This window comes from Hypomesus transpacificus, chromosome 22 (assembly GCF_021917145.1).
Source record: "Hypomesus transpacificus isolate Combined female chromosome 22, fHypTra1, whole genome shotgun sequence".
Taxonomy (NCBI): domain Eukaryota; kingdom Metazoa; phylum Chordata; class Actinopteri; order Osmeriformes; family Osmeridae; genus Hypomesus; species Hypomesus transpacificus.
The window spans coordinates 547,414-560,312 of NC_061081.1; the positions used below are offsets into that span (position 1 = coordinate 547,414).

The window sequence follows — 12,899 nt, forward strand, 5'->3', positions numbered from 1 at the left end:
GAGGAGTGTGTGTAAGGGGGGGTGGGGGTGGGGGGGGTGGGGTGGGGGGGTGAGCGGGGCCACTGTGGGGACCTCTATTCTGAACTGAGGCTCCAGCGGGCTGAGGGCTGCATGTGTGCGCAGTGGTGGAGGGGGAAGTTGGAGCAGCCAAGCATTTTTCAAAGCGCCTCTCTGGCCTTTCATCTCCGAAATCAAAATGTGGATCACACTGGAAGGGCTGACACTTGTGACAGTGTGGGGGAAGAGGTGGGAGGGATGAGAATCAAAGGGGATTGGTCCAACACCCGAGGGGGGAAGCAGGACAGCCCAAAAATGATATGCCTATTATGTCAGAGGTCAAAAAGAGTTCACTGGGATTTTTTTTTTTTTTTACACCAAGGGAGCCGAGGTACTGCTCTCTGTCCAGATAGCCGTCACTTCATCTACGTCTTTTTTTATGCTCCCCTCATGGCTTTTTACCCCTCCCTCCCCACCTCCTTCCTTCCCTCCCTCCCTCCCTCCCCACCTCCCTCCCTCCCTCCCTCTTTCCCTCCCTCCCTCCCCACCTCCCTCCCTCCCTCCCCCCTCTCAGACCTTGTGGGATGAAGGCACAGACAGCAAAGCAGGAGGGATGAGCCACTCGTGCACACACTCAATCGCGGTTGGCAGCGAGGTCAAAAGAAATGGAGTGGAGAGGTCCCACGAGGAGCTTCCTTCTCACCTTCCTCCGTCTCTCTCCCACCCCCCTCTCTCTCAGTCTCTCTCTCTCTGTCTCTCCCTCTCTCTCTGTCTCTCTCTCTCTCTCTTTCTACCTCTACCCCTCCCCCCCTCCCTCTGCCTGTTTCCTCTCTCTCTCTCTGCCCTCTCTATTCCTGTTTGCTAGCTTGGCGTGTTGAAATGATTTAAGGATTTAAGGCTCTCCTTTTCTCGCCTCGGGTCCGACACCTTTCTCTCCGTCCATTAAGCGATTAGAGTGCTTGGTTAATCACAAAAAAATACAAATGTAGAAAATAAGCTTTCCATTAAAATCCCCTCCTTCAACACTCAGTACCAGTTGCTATGGTATCTTGGCATATTATAGTCATTTTTCTTGTGTGTGTTGTCCATCTCATCTCGTTTTCTCCCTGAGTGGCGGCTGCGACCGCAGAGTCTGCCACTCGACGTGGGAGCTGACACTGCAAGGAAGCCATCTTGGCTCCTGGCAGCTCTTCATTGAGAAGTCTGGGAGTGAAGTGGGACTGCCACCCAGGGGAGGCTGGGGGTGGGGTGGTGCAGGGGGACGGAGGCAGGACTTAACTAAGCTCGGCCCAGTCCCCACGTCTACTAGCATGGGTCACAGGCTGGCGCTGAGGGCGCTAATCATTTCAAATTATAAATTCCTTTTTAATTATGAATTATGCATACATTTTTAATTAATCTAATGTTCCCAGGGTTTTCTCTCTCCCCCCCCCTCCCTTACTTGGAGATCTCAATCTAATTACGCCGCATTAAATGGAAAACTGGTGGTCGTGCCCGCGACCCCTAGGATGATCCCCTGGTCAGACATTTTCCATCAATCACGCCATTGTCTTTAAAGTAAAGCCCTCGTTTTTGACATGGCGGCACGCTGAACTGCATCCAAACATACCTGCCCATGTGTGCTTCTAGCTAACGCTAGCATGTTTACAGTTGTTGGAGGGGTAACAGATGGAGGGGGTTCACGGAGGTTGATTGGTGAGGGACAAAAATAGCATTCGCCATCAGTCTTAAAAAAAAACAAACACTTGGAAACTTTTTTTGTTGACGCGTCCTTAATGAGAGGCCTCCCCTGGGGCTAACACTGTTCACGACACATTGAGGAATCTATCTTAGCTAATAGGATAGCTAAGATGACTAATAGGATAGCTAAGATAGCTAATAGGATAGCTAAGATAGCTAAGAGCTAACAGCTATGGTCAACCAGGCTTGCGGTCTTTACCTGAGAGCTTCATAAGCAGGTCGGTGGCCGTCTTGGTGGTGATGTCCGGGCTGAAGAGCGAGGCGGCTGTGGGCCCGCTGGGGCTTGATCTCACCCCGACCCCAACCACGGAGAGGTCCAGGGAGTTGGCGCTGCTGCCTGGGCGCTCCCGGCAGAGGGCGAAGGGCGAGAGCACCGACAGCTCCCTCTCCTGAGGCTCCTCCTTGATGTGGACGTGGTTGGAGGAGCCGTCGCCTGGGGGCGAGGCTTGGAGACCCACGTCGGAGTGCAGGGGCGAGGTCTCCGCCCCTCTCAGGTCCCCCGGCCCGGGACAGCTGTCGCCCATGAGGGAGCCCTCGCCCTCCGTGTCGGTGGTGGCCTCCTCCTTGACCTTCAGCTCGTTGCGTGGGAAGTGCTGGTGGCAGCGCATGTGGAGCTTCAGGCTAAAGTGGCGCGAAGAGGTGAAAGGGCAAAGTTCACACTGGAACGTCTCTCCTCGGTCCTGGTGCTGATGGACCTAGAATGGAGGGGTGATGGGATTGGGGTAGGACAGAGGAATTGAGAGGATGGGTAGGGATGGAGAGGACGGGCGCCGTCACATTAGGGTTAGACATCCAAGATGGGGTCCCTGCGTCTTCTCAAAACACATTGGAACGAGAAGGCATTCCTCAGCCCTTCTCCATTTTAAGAAGAGATACAACCACAATTTCCTCTGCCCCTGAAAACCGAGCACTACCGAGTTGAAAGGAAGAATTTCCTGGTGAAGCCTACAGGGGATTTACACACTAAGCAAACACTCGAGGCAATGTTCCTCTTCCATGGCAATAATGTTCCGTTTGTGCAATGCTACTGTAGCTAGGGGTGACTTTGACTAACGCATGAACAGCCTATCGTGTCAGCAATTAGTTATACCAACAACACTGGGGACCCCGCTCATGTGCGGTGGGGGAGGGGGGAGCAAGGTCGAAAGGTGAGAAAGACATTGGAGGGTCGTCCCCATAGTCCTCACCTTCATGTGGGACTTGAGATTGTCTTTGCGAGCGCAGCGGAAGGGGCACAGGGGGCACTGGTGGCTTTTCAAGCCTGTGTGGATGACCATGTGCCTCTTCCAGTAGCTCTTGCGCTTGATGACCAGTCCGCAGACGGGGCACTGGAACGGCTTGCCGACATCCTCCGGAGAACCTGGGAGGTCAAAGGTCATTCGAGAGTTAAGGTGTATAGATGCGTTTCAAAAAAGGTTGTTGTTTGTTTTTGCTGTGTAGTGATTCGGACACAGCTTGCGTTGCAAGCGTTTAGTGTTAGGATTGTTTTCATGATGGGTGAGAAACCAGAGAAAGAAGAATTCAAGTAAGTTGAGTTACATGTTATAAATGCCTTTCTTATATGTGGTGTAAGTGCACTTTGTAATAACTGAACAGTGATGAGTGACAATAGCAGACAGTATGTGGCATTGGATGACTAGTTATGGAACTTTTAGAGTCTCTAAAAAAGGGCCGTTATCCTTCAGCCTGGAGCTTCCAGTGAGCGGTCCTTTCTGTCCACCTGAACAAGTTGGAACCACGGTTCACCCTGGATGTATTCAACAGGAAACAATGAAGACTCCAGGATGTTTTAGAGTCTCCGCCATTGTTGTTGGCTTCATATCCGGCATCCATTACCGTTTAATTGGTCTTATTAGAAAGCGGCATGATTGCATTACAAATTCTACAGGAGGGGGGGGGGGGGGGGGGGTTGGGGGGGGGGGGTTGGCATCAGGATGGCTTCATAAGTATTCCAGTCCAGTTCCTTGAAAAACATCTGGTAATCAGTGTTTGGTGAAATTACTGTGCTCAGCCATTCATTGACCCGGGGTGTAAAACCTCGAGACTGCCTATTTGCAACAATAAACTGCCATCTGCGGCCCCTCCTCTCCCCAGCGCCGAGGAGATGGTGGAGGGGAAGGAAAGGGAGCAGAGGGGGGGGCTTTGGTACTGGAGGATGGAGAGAGTGAGGTAAAAAGAGAGGTGGAGGTGTGAAAGGGGAGGAGGGTGATTGGTGGTGGGGTGGGAGTGGGTGGGATGATGGGGGCGGCCGAGCGTTTGGAAATTGACACGCCTGTTTTCCGCCCGATCGAAATCAGTTATTTCAAAAGACAGTAGGTTGTACGAGCTTGGATCTGTATGCAAAGTACTGTAGAGCGTGTCCATCACTAGACGTCAATCTAATGCTGTTTTGCAGAAGAACTGGCGAGCGGACACCATAAAACAAGACATGACAGTCAATAATCAAGGTCACATTTGTCAGTCTGGCGACCAACTACTACCTGTTTTGTTTTTTCTATCTTACAGATGCGGACGACCTTGACGGGTCTTTGGGTTCCGACAGACCCCCTCCTTAACATGCAGATCACAGAATATTACATCGACTGCCTCTCATCAGTCTGGAGTCAATTTGATCCAGCCATTTTAGATTCGGCAGGGGTTGCGACACAGTCCCTCACAAGTAGCCATCCATCTCCCGGGAAACCCTCCCTCTTCCCTGAGGAAGGCTCATTTAAGGTTTGTGTGTCTGTGAAGGTACGAATGCATGCATGCATGTCTTGGGATGTATGTATATATATGTGTGTGTGTCTAGCCGGTGGAAACTCTGAGAGGCTAGTTGTTGGCCAGGAATGTGCTGTGGTGCAGCTCTGAGCTGCTCCGCTGAAGGCCAGGGGTAGGAGGGGACGCAGCCAGGACCGGTCTGTGGAGATGGATATGGACTCCCAGGCTTCCCACTGTGCCGAGCACACACTGACAGCCCCTTTTGGCAGCCGCTACATCCGAGCGCAAACGAGACGGTCTGGGAAGGCAGGCGAGGTCTCGGTCGGAAGCCCCCTGCCGTGCCCACAGACCTTTTCCCAGACGCGACTGCTCTTTCTATCCTCTCGCTTTCTCCCTCTCTCTCCTCTCGCTTTCTCTCTCCCTCTCTCTCCTCTCGCTTTCTCTCTCCCTCTCTCTCCTCTCGCTTTCTCTCTCCTCTCGCTTTCTCTCTCCCTCTCTCTCTCTCTCTCTCTCTCTCTCTACTCTCGCTTTCTCTCTCTCTCTCTCTTTCTCTCTCTCCTCTCGCTTTCTCTCTCTCTCTCTCTCTCTCTCTCTCTCTCTCTTTCTCTCTCTCTCTCTCTCTCTCTCTCTCTCTCTCTCTCCTCGCTTTCTTTCTCTCTCTCTCTCTCTCTCTCCTCTCGCTTTCTCCCTACCTCCGTCTCTTTGTCTTTCTGGCATCCTCTTCTCAGCCACTTCAGGGGCTGACAGTGAAACTGAGGCTACACTACAAGCTTGTGTTGCTGTGGCAACAACAAAAACAATACGGAACTAGAGGCAAGTCTGCTGTAAAATGCTCATGTGTTAGCTGACATGACAGTAAGCCATGTTGTGGTGAAAGCAGTCTCAAACTGCTTTGGGCACTCTGAACTCTATATGAAGTGAAACATTCATCAGGTGTGGAATGCCACTGGAGTAACATATTTGTAGTAATGTTTTTGGTTTGTCTTTTTTCCTGCTGAGATTTAAGCAATCGTTTTTAAGAAAAATCTTTTCAGATACTTTCAAAATCAGAATGTGCAAGGTCAAGTGGAGAGAAATCATCGAAATAAAAAGGCAGGCAGCTCTTAAGATTTTGTTGCTATTCAGTAAATATGTAGAAGGCCCTCCATTTCATATTAAATCCTTGTTGTAAACCTTGATGGACTACCTAAAGCGAGGAATTCTGAATAGGCTTAGTATGTCCTCTAAAGCTACTTGCACAAACAACTTGTAGATCCCCCAAAAATCGGAAACATATTGAGAGGTAGATGGATAAGTAAACTTTACATTTCACTTAACGAAAGATTATCCATCGAAACTTCAAACGGTGTGAAACGGTGTGACACGAGCTTTGAGGTGCGCTATCTCCCGTTTGCTGAGTGTGTCAGATGTCTTACCCAATCAGCAGCGACGGCTGACTAAATCCCGCCGCATTAAAAACCTTGTGCGCAGCTGCCATAGATGCAACACTCACATTCACAACAGCTACACAAAACCCACCACCATTTCCCCTCCAAATGAACATTTTGCTCCGTTCCGTCCGTGCTGAGCGCGCCCCTGGTTTACCTGCATGGCTGCTGGGCTTGGCTCTGCCCTTGGGGGTGGAGGGCAGCAGGAGGTCCAGCCCCTGGGTGGGTGTGGGCGTCTTCTGCTGGTTCCTGTCCAGCAGGGGCTTAACGTCCTCCTGGAGCATGGCCACCGACAGCGGGGACGACGCCTCCTTCTTGTCGGCGGCCAGGAGGTTCCCCGCCGCCCGGGCCGCCACCTCTTTGAGCAGGGCGGCCGAGGACGTCATGGAGACGAGCGACAGGAAGGAGCTGGCCGAGGGCTGGTGGTCCGAGGCGGCGCCGCCCGCGGACGACACCTGCTGGCTCCGCTCGCTGACCTTCTTGGAGAGCGCGGCGAGGGTGGAGCTGGCGGACTGAGGGCTGAAGGGGGAGGTGAAGGCATCGAAGCGCACCGCGTCTTCCCCCCCGCGGCCCCCGCTGCCAAGGGTCGGCACCGCGGACGAGGCGGAGGTGGAAGAGGAGGAGGAGGATGAAGAGGAGGAGGAGGAGGCTAAGGCGTTCTTGTCCTGGAGCACGGCGTTGGCCGCCGCCTTCAGCTTCTGGATGGCCGAGTCCGGCGAGAGGCTGGAGCCGCCAGCCGAGCAACCGGCCAGAGGCCACTTGTCGGCCACGCCCACCCAGACAAAGCCGCTGCCGTTGCTGGTGGCAACCGAGGCAAAAGGGTCCAGGGGCTCCTGCTTCACACCGGCCGATGGCGCCAAGGAGGCGGGCGAGGCGGAGGCAGAGCTGGCGTTGTTGTTGTTGTTGGCCAGTTTCCGGGCAAGAGCACTTAGCTGCTGAGCGTGGTGGGACAAGGGGGAGAGGGTCAGGGGCGGAGCTAACCCTATGGGCGGAGACTCGCCCCCGCTCCCTCCTCCTCTCACAGCCCGGCCCAGGAGCTCGCCAGCGTCCAGCTTCAGAGAGCCGGCTTCCAGCAGGCGCCGCAGGTTGCTACTGAGGGGTTTCCCCAGGGCTTGGGAGGCCGCCTCGCCGTAGAGCGACGACACGACCGACGACAGAGTGTCCTGGGCCGAGAACATGCCGGGGCCGTCCAGCCCCAGCAGCTCCAGGGAGGCGCGGTGGACAGGCGTGGGGCAGCCCAGAGAACTCTCGCCGCCGGAGGTGTCGTGGTTGCCAGAGGCCGTCGCCGCGCCCTGGCGCTCGTCGGGGGAGGAGCCCCTGGGGAGCAGCGCATCGTCCTGCGCGTCACCGTAAGACGACTCGGAGCGAGCGTCCGAGGTGTTCCCGAACCAGCCGGCCTCGTCCTCCACAGGACCGCCTTCCGGCCCGCCCTCCTCGACGTTGTCCACATCTGGGGGGGGAAGAGAGAGGGGACATTTGACTGAGGAATAACAACTGAGGAAGAGGTTTTGAACTGCCATGCGAGGCACGTGTCACATGACACATCCTTTAGAAGTAAGTAGGCTAGATAGGACTAGATCAGACACTGATTATCCCTGGGGAGATCTCTCAATTATGTTTACCAACTGCAGTACACTACAAAGCCACTGGCTTATTATAGCTGCCCAATAGACTTCAGTACTCACAGCAGGAGGGAGACTAACTGTGATGGCAACGAATGAAAAAGTACAAAAATAGTTAAATTCATAGCTTTTCTATTCAAAATCGACAACTTACTCTACGTCAAGACACAACAACTTAGAAAGATTTTTTTATAACCCTTTTTTTGTATTATCTTTTTTTTCTTCAGGGTCTAAAGGAGTTGAGAAAAGGGGGTTACCATGGCAACGGGCCCTTCGGGGAGGCTAGACAGCAAAGATTAGGGTAATGGAGGTTACAGAACTGGATTAATATTCATGAGCTTGCGGATACCACCAGGGAGCCAATAAGGATAGGGTTAAGGTCACCGAGGGTCATTAATATACACTTCATGTATCAATATTCATAAGCAAAACATTACAGCTTGCCAGACAAGGGCGAACAAAGAAAAGTGAATATTCCTGATACATATTAACAAACTCCTATAAGAATGTCAGAAAGCAACAAGCCCGGGTGAAAACAAATGTCAAAACACAACACATTTTTTTTGTTATAAAAATTATATATATAAAACCATGTGCATCAACCGCAAAACAAAAATCGGAGCAAAAAAGGGCACGGAGGCTCTGCCACATGTAAACCTTCTGCAAAGAATTCTACAAAGCCGTATTTGAACCCCATCTCTCTCGCTCCCTCGCTCTCTCTAGCCTACCTCTCACTCAGACACACAGGCACATATCAAGGCTGTATTCACCCTGATGACCCTGACTGAAGCCTGCTGGGCTGCTCTCTGTTTACAGAGGGACGGGACAGGGGGGCAGGAGGCGGGCTGTTGCTGGGGCAACCCTACCCCTGCGACCTGTCGGGATCATTCGAGTCGACTCACATGTGGTCGACGTCGCTGAGCGCTGTCCACAGAGCTCGCCGTAACTGCGGCCAGCTCGGGACTCCATGCAGAGGCCACACACACACGTCTCATCTTAATCTATCCAACATACACATGGAGACATGTTGGCCTATACACAAAGGCCAACGGCTGAAAAACAAGAGTGATTCTACAGAACTGCAAACATGCAGCTTCTCTGCGTCCTTACACATGTGTGTAAGAGATTTGTTTGAGTGCATTTACCTATGTGTGCGTGTAACCTTTCTCAGGTTAAGCCATAAGAATGTCTATGTGTGTGTCCTTCTAACAAACAGCTTTTCCGTGCTCCTCAAAGCTTTTAGTCACCTGAGAGGGGCGACCCTCTTCCATGTGACACTGGGGAAAGCGGTTGGAGCCCTAATGGCTGTAATGTTGTTAGTGTGAAATGGCTAGATTGCTGACCCGAGGTCTCGCCTTCTGACGATGAACTCTCTGCTTCCTGGGTTCAACGCTAAAGCTCGAGGGAGGCAAAGAGCTACTGTACGGCAGGGGCCAAAGGGGGGGGGGGGGGGGGGGGGGGGGGAGGGCAAAATGCTGCTGCTGCTCTTCTGCCCGTTGAGGCCCGACGCCCCTGCGGATTTGTGGGACATGGGCAGACCACCCGGGGTGATATTTCCCCAAGGTAGCGGATCAGGCTTGCACTGCAGGGGTCTTTGTCTCCCCGCTCCCCCCCCCCCCCCCCCCCAGACTCTAACAGCTATGTACTTGTGGGACTTAAAAGCAGCCATAGCTTAAGAAAAACATTCGCCTTGGAGATACAGGCCTGTGTTTTACATTTCCCTTGTAGCACAGCAGACACACACACACACCAAAGCAGACACACAGCCAATGCTGGGCTTGAACATCCCTCCACACAGCGACAGCAGCGAGCCGTCCCCTGACAAGAGACGGCTGGGCCAACGGGAGGAGCGGGACAGCGGCGGCAAAGAGCGTCTTCCTCTGAAAAGCGGAGCGCTTAGCGGGCGTCATGGCGGGGACAGGGCCGGCAGCTGTGGGGCACTCGGCGGTCGGGATGCGTTAGCGCTCACACACACACCCTGGTGAATCAGCAGCACGACATGGCTGGCTTCACCCCGGGAGGCGGAGGGGAGGGCGGGGAGAGAGAGACAGACTGGAGACAGACAGAGAGACAGAGAGGAGAGAGAGACAGACTGGAGACAGACAGAGAGAGAGACAGAGAGGAGAGAGAGACAGAGAGGAGAGAGAGAGAGACAGACAGAGACAGAGAGGAGACAGACAGAGAGACAGAGAGGAGAGAGAGACAGACTGGAGACAGACAGAGAGAGAGACAGAGAGGAGAGAGAGACAGAGAGGAGAGAGAGAGAGACAGACAGAGACAGAGAGGAGACAGACAGAGAGACAGAGAGGAGAGAGAGACAGAGAGGAGACAGACAGAGAGACAGAGAGGAGAGAGAGACAGAGAGGAGAGAGAGAGAGAGAGAGAGAGAGGAGAGAGAGAGACAGAGAGGAGACAGACAGAGAGAGACAGAGAGGAGAGAGAGAGAAGCTCAAAGAGAGGGGCTCAGAGAGAGAGAGAAACAGGGAGAACAAGAAAGTGTGTGTGTAAAGACAGTGAACGTGTGTGTGTGTGATCGAGGGGGAACGAGCGAGAAAGAGATCTGCCTTAGGCCAGGCCAAACACAGAGCTACTGTGCTGCACCGCTTCCTGGTTCACTTCTCAGGACGTCCACCAGCGTAGCACTGCTGCTTCACGTGGCCAATCCTGTTCAGCAGCAATACGGATGGATGTCACATCAAACCGTGCTAATGGGGCAAATGTGGGGATACCGCTTTTTTGGAAGACAGGAAGCATCATGCCCATCACTGGGAGGGGCTTGGGGAATGTGTGTGTGTGTGTGAGGGGGGGGGGGGTCGTTCACCAGGGCTCCACAACAGCGTGTCCATCACAGTGACAGAGACACTGCATGTCAACAACATTCTCCGTTTGTGAACATGGCAGGGTTATTTTGGCTGTGCCTGTGTAACCGGCCCTTTGTCCTTAGGGGGAAGCAGAGTGTGTTTGTGTGTGTGTGGGATTGTCTGTGTGTGTGTGTGTGTGTGTGTGTGTGTGTGTGTGTGGGATTGTCTGTGTGGGATTGTCTGTGTGTGTGGGGGGGATTGTCTGTGTGTGTGTGTGTGTGTGTGTGTGTGTCTGTCGCTGGGCCAGACAGAAGTCAAGCAGATTTCTGCCAGCCTTGTCAGACACAATGATCCTTCGCTAGGGGAGAGAGGAGGGGGGAGAGGAGGAGGGGGGAGAGAGGAGGGGGGAGAGGAGGAGGGGGGAGAGAGGAGGGGGAGAGGAGGAGGGGGAGAGAGGAGGGGGGGGGTGAGGAGGGAGGAGAGAGGAGGGGGGGGTGAGGAGGGGGGAGAGAGGAGAGGCGGAGGGGGGAGAGAGGAGGGGGGGGGTGAGAGAGGAGGGGGGAGAGAGGAGGGGGGGTGAGGAGGGGGGAGAGAGGAGGGGGGAGAGAGGAGGGGGGGGGAGAGAGGAGAGGCGGAGGGGGGAGAGAGGAGGGGGGGGTGAGGAGGGGGGAGAGAGGAGGGGGGAGAGAGGAGGGGGGGGTGAGGAGGGTTGCAGGGACGACAGGGGGGAGGCGGGGGAGAGAGAGGGGTTGGTCCGCAGGTCACCCACATGACTTGCGTGAGGCTGCCTTCCAACACACACACACACACACACACACAGCAGCTATTCTGTGACTTAGCCGGGCGTAAAAGAATCGGCCTCCCTGACCTCGGGACCTGAACAGGGTAGGAGGAGGATGGAGGCGAGGGCGGGGCGGGGGAGGAGGGGACACAGGGGGTTAAGAAGAAGGGGAGGCTGCTTCAGCTAAGCAGAGCAGAGGCCATTAGCCGATTAAGGGCGGATGGAGGCATCGATACAGCGCGTCCATGCCAAGAGAGGAGTCACGGCCAACAGAGTGACAGGGAGGAAGGGGGAATGGGAGAGAGACAGAGACACAGAGAGAGAGAGAGAGGAGGAAGGGACACACAGAGAGAGAAACGGGAGGAAGGGGAGCCCAGGGAAAAATGCCAATAAAAGTTAACCTGCCATTACTGTGGGTACAGAAACAACCCAACATGGACTCAGGTGGGGAGCTGGTGACAAGGATGTGGGGGGCTGAGTGGGTGTGTGTGTGTCTGGGGGTGGGAGGGAGGAGATAAGGAGGGTCTGAACTACTAAGGGGGGGGGGGGGGGGGGGGGAGTTTTTTCCCAGAGAAGGCGCCGCGACGGTAATTAAGTGTCCGGCTGGGCCCTACCGGGGGTTGCCACGGCCGCGGGCTATGCTAATGAGCGCGCCCGCCGGTCAGGGCTGCCTTATTAGCGCACGCAGGACAATATGGTGGGAGCGATGCTCCAGCGGAGGGCTCGCGTCCTCGCAAATGACTAACAGCGCTCTCCGAGGAGAAAGGTAATTCTGTTAATTGGGATGTCTTGGATCCGGGATGTCTCCCTCTCTTTTTTGTTGTGGTTGCAGCCTTTCCTTCCCCCCGCTCCTCTCTCCCTACCCCTCTCTTTTCTCTGTGCTACTTTCTCCTCCTCCTGTTCTTTCCCCTCTCTGTTTTCCATCTGTCGTGGAGAAATACGAATCGAGAAGAACAAGAACAAGAAAAAGAGAGAGAGAGACACCCGCAGTCCTCCTTAAACATAACCAGCTGCATGTGACCGGACTGGCGGTCGTAAATTCTGACCCCCTTTGCTTGGCTGTATGGGACATCAATCTGTTAAGTGCATGGTTCCACTGTCTCGTTTTTGGGATGGAAGAGGGTGAAGAAAAAGAGAAATGGCGCCCGGTTTCACTGTACATCCAAGTGGACTACAGTCACAGTTGGTGCTATAATTTCTTGGCGATTCGGTCCGTGTTGCGCCTTTATGGATTTCTGCGAGGGTGTGTGGACCTGGTCGATCCCGGTCGTGTCTGAGGCTGGTCTCAGATCAGAGACTGAAAGGGAAACGGGCTGGGAGACGCGGCCCTCGACGCCTCATGCTGATCTGAGCGCGGGAGTGCGTGGGCCTGTTTAAAAAGGGGTCGCGGACCTTAACAGTATAGGAACACCGGGCATTTGCCGGTTTAAAAATATAGCACTTAACTACCACAGAGCTTTTAACACCCTACGTTCACACACTAACAAAGGCCTCCAAATGTGATTCCCACAGTTTATCCAGACCTCCATCCTAGTGCCGCTGGCCTTCAGGCTGGCTACAGAGCACCTAGAGTGGACATCGTTGAACCTTTTGGGCACACTTGATATAGACCTGGTTCATCAATCATGGATGTGTCACAAACATGAATATTCCCTGAGGGGGGGATCATGCAAATGAACCTCCAGTTCCCCACTGGGGGCAGATCCAGGATCTGTCCACATTCATTAAGCCACTTTAGATAACACCATCAAACTGACCCCCATACCTGCCTCTACTCTACTGTACTCTACTCGCATCACTCCAGGTGATACACTGACCACTGGCATCGCCA

At 54.0% G+C, this 12,899-nt stretch overlaps 1 protein-coding gene across 5 annotated transcripts in view; it reads right to left on the reverse strand.

The window, feature by feature from the left end:
- The window catches only part of znf827 (zinc finger protein 827), a 50,442-nt gene that overhangs the window by 27,352 nt on the left and 10,191 nt on the right, over positions 1-12,899 (reverse strand). For 4 of the 5 annotated variants that reach the window (XR_006957923.1, XM_047044404.1, XM_047044403.1 and 1 more), the window contains exons 2-4: positions 6,022-7,314; positions 2,925-3,097; positions 1,937-2,432 (exon numbers count right to left, since the gene is read on the reverse strand). Coding sequence is in view for 4 of the 5 variants with exons in the window: in XM_047044404.1 (XP_046900360.1) it covers positions 1,937-2,432; positions 2,925-3,097; positions 6,022-7,314 (1,962 nt within the window). In the remaining variant the exon portion in view is untranslated. The remainder of the gene's footprint in view (positions 1-1,936; positions 2,433-2,924; positions 3,098-6,021; positions 7,315-12,899) is intronic. The other variant, XM_047044402.1, reaches the window with a different exon arrangement.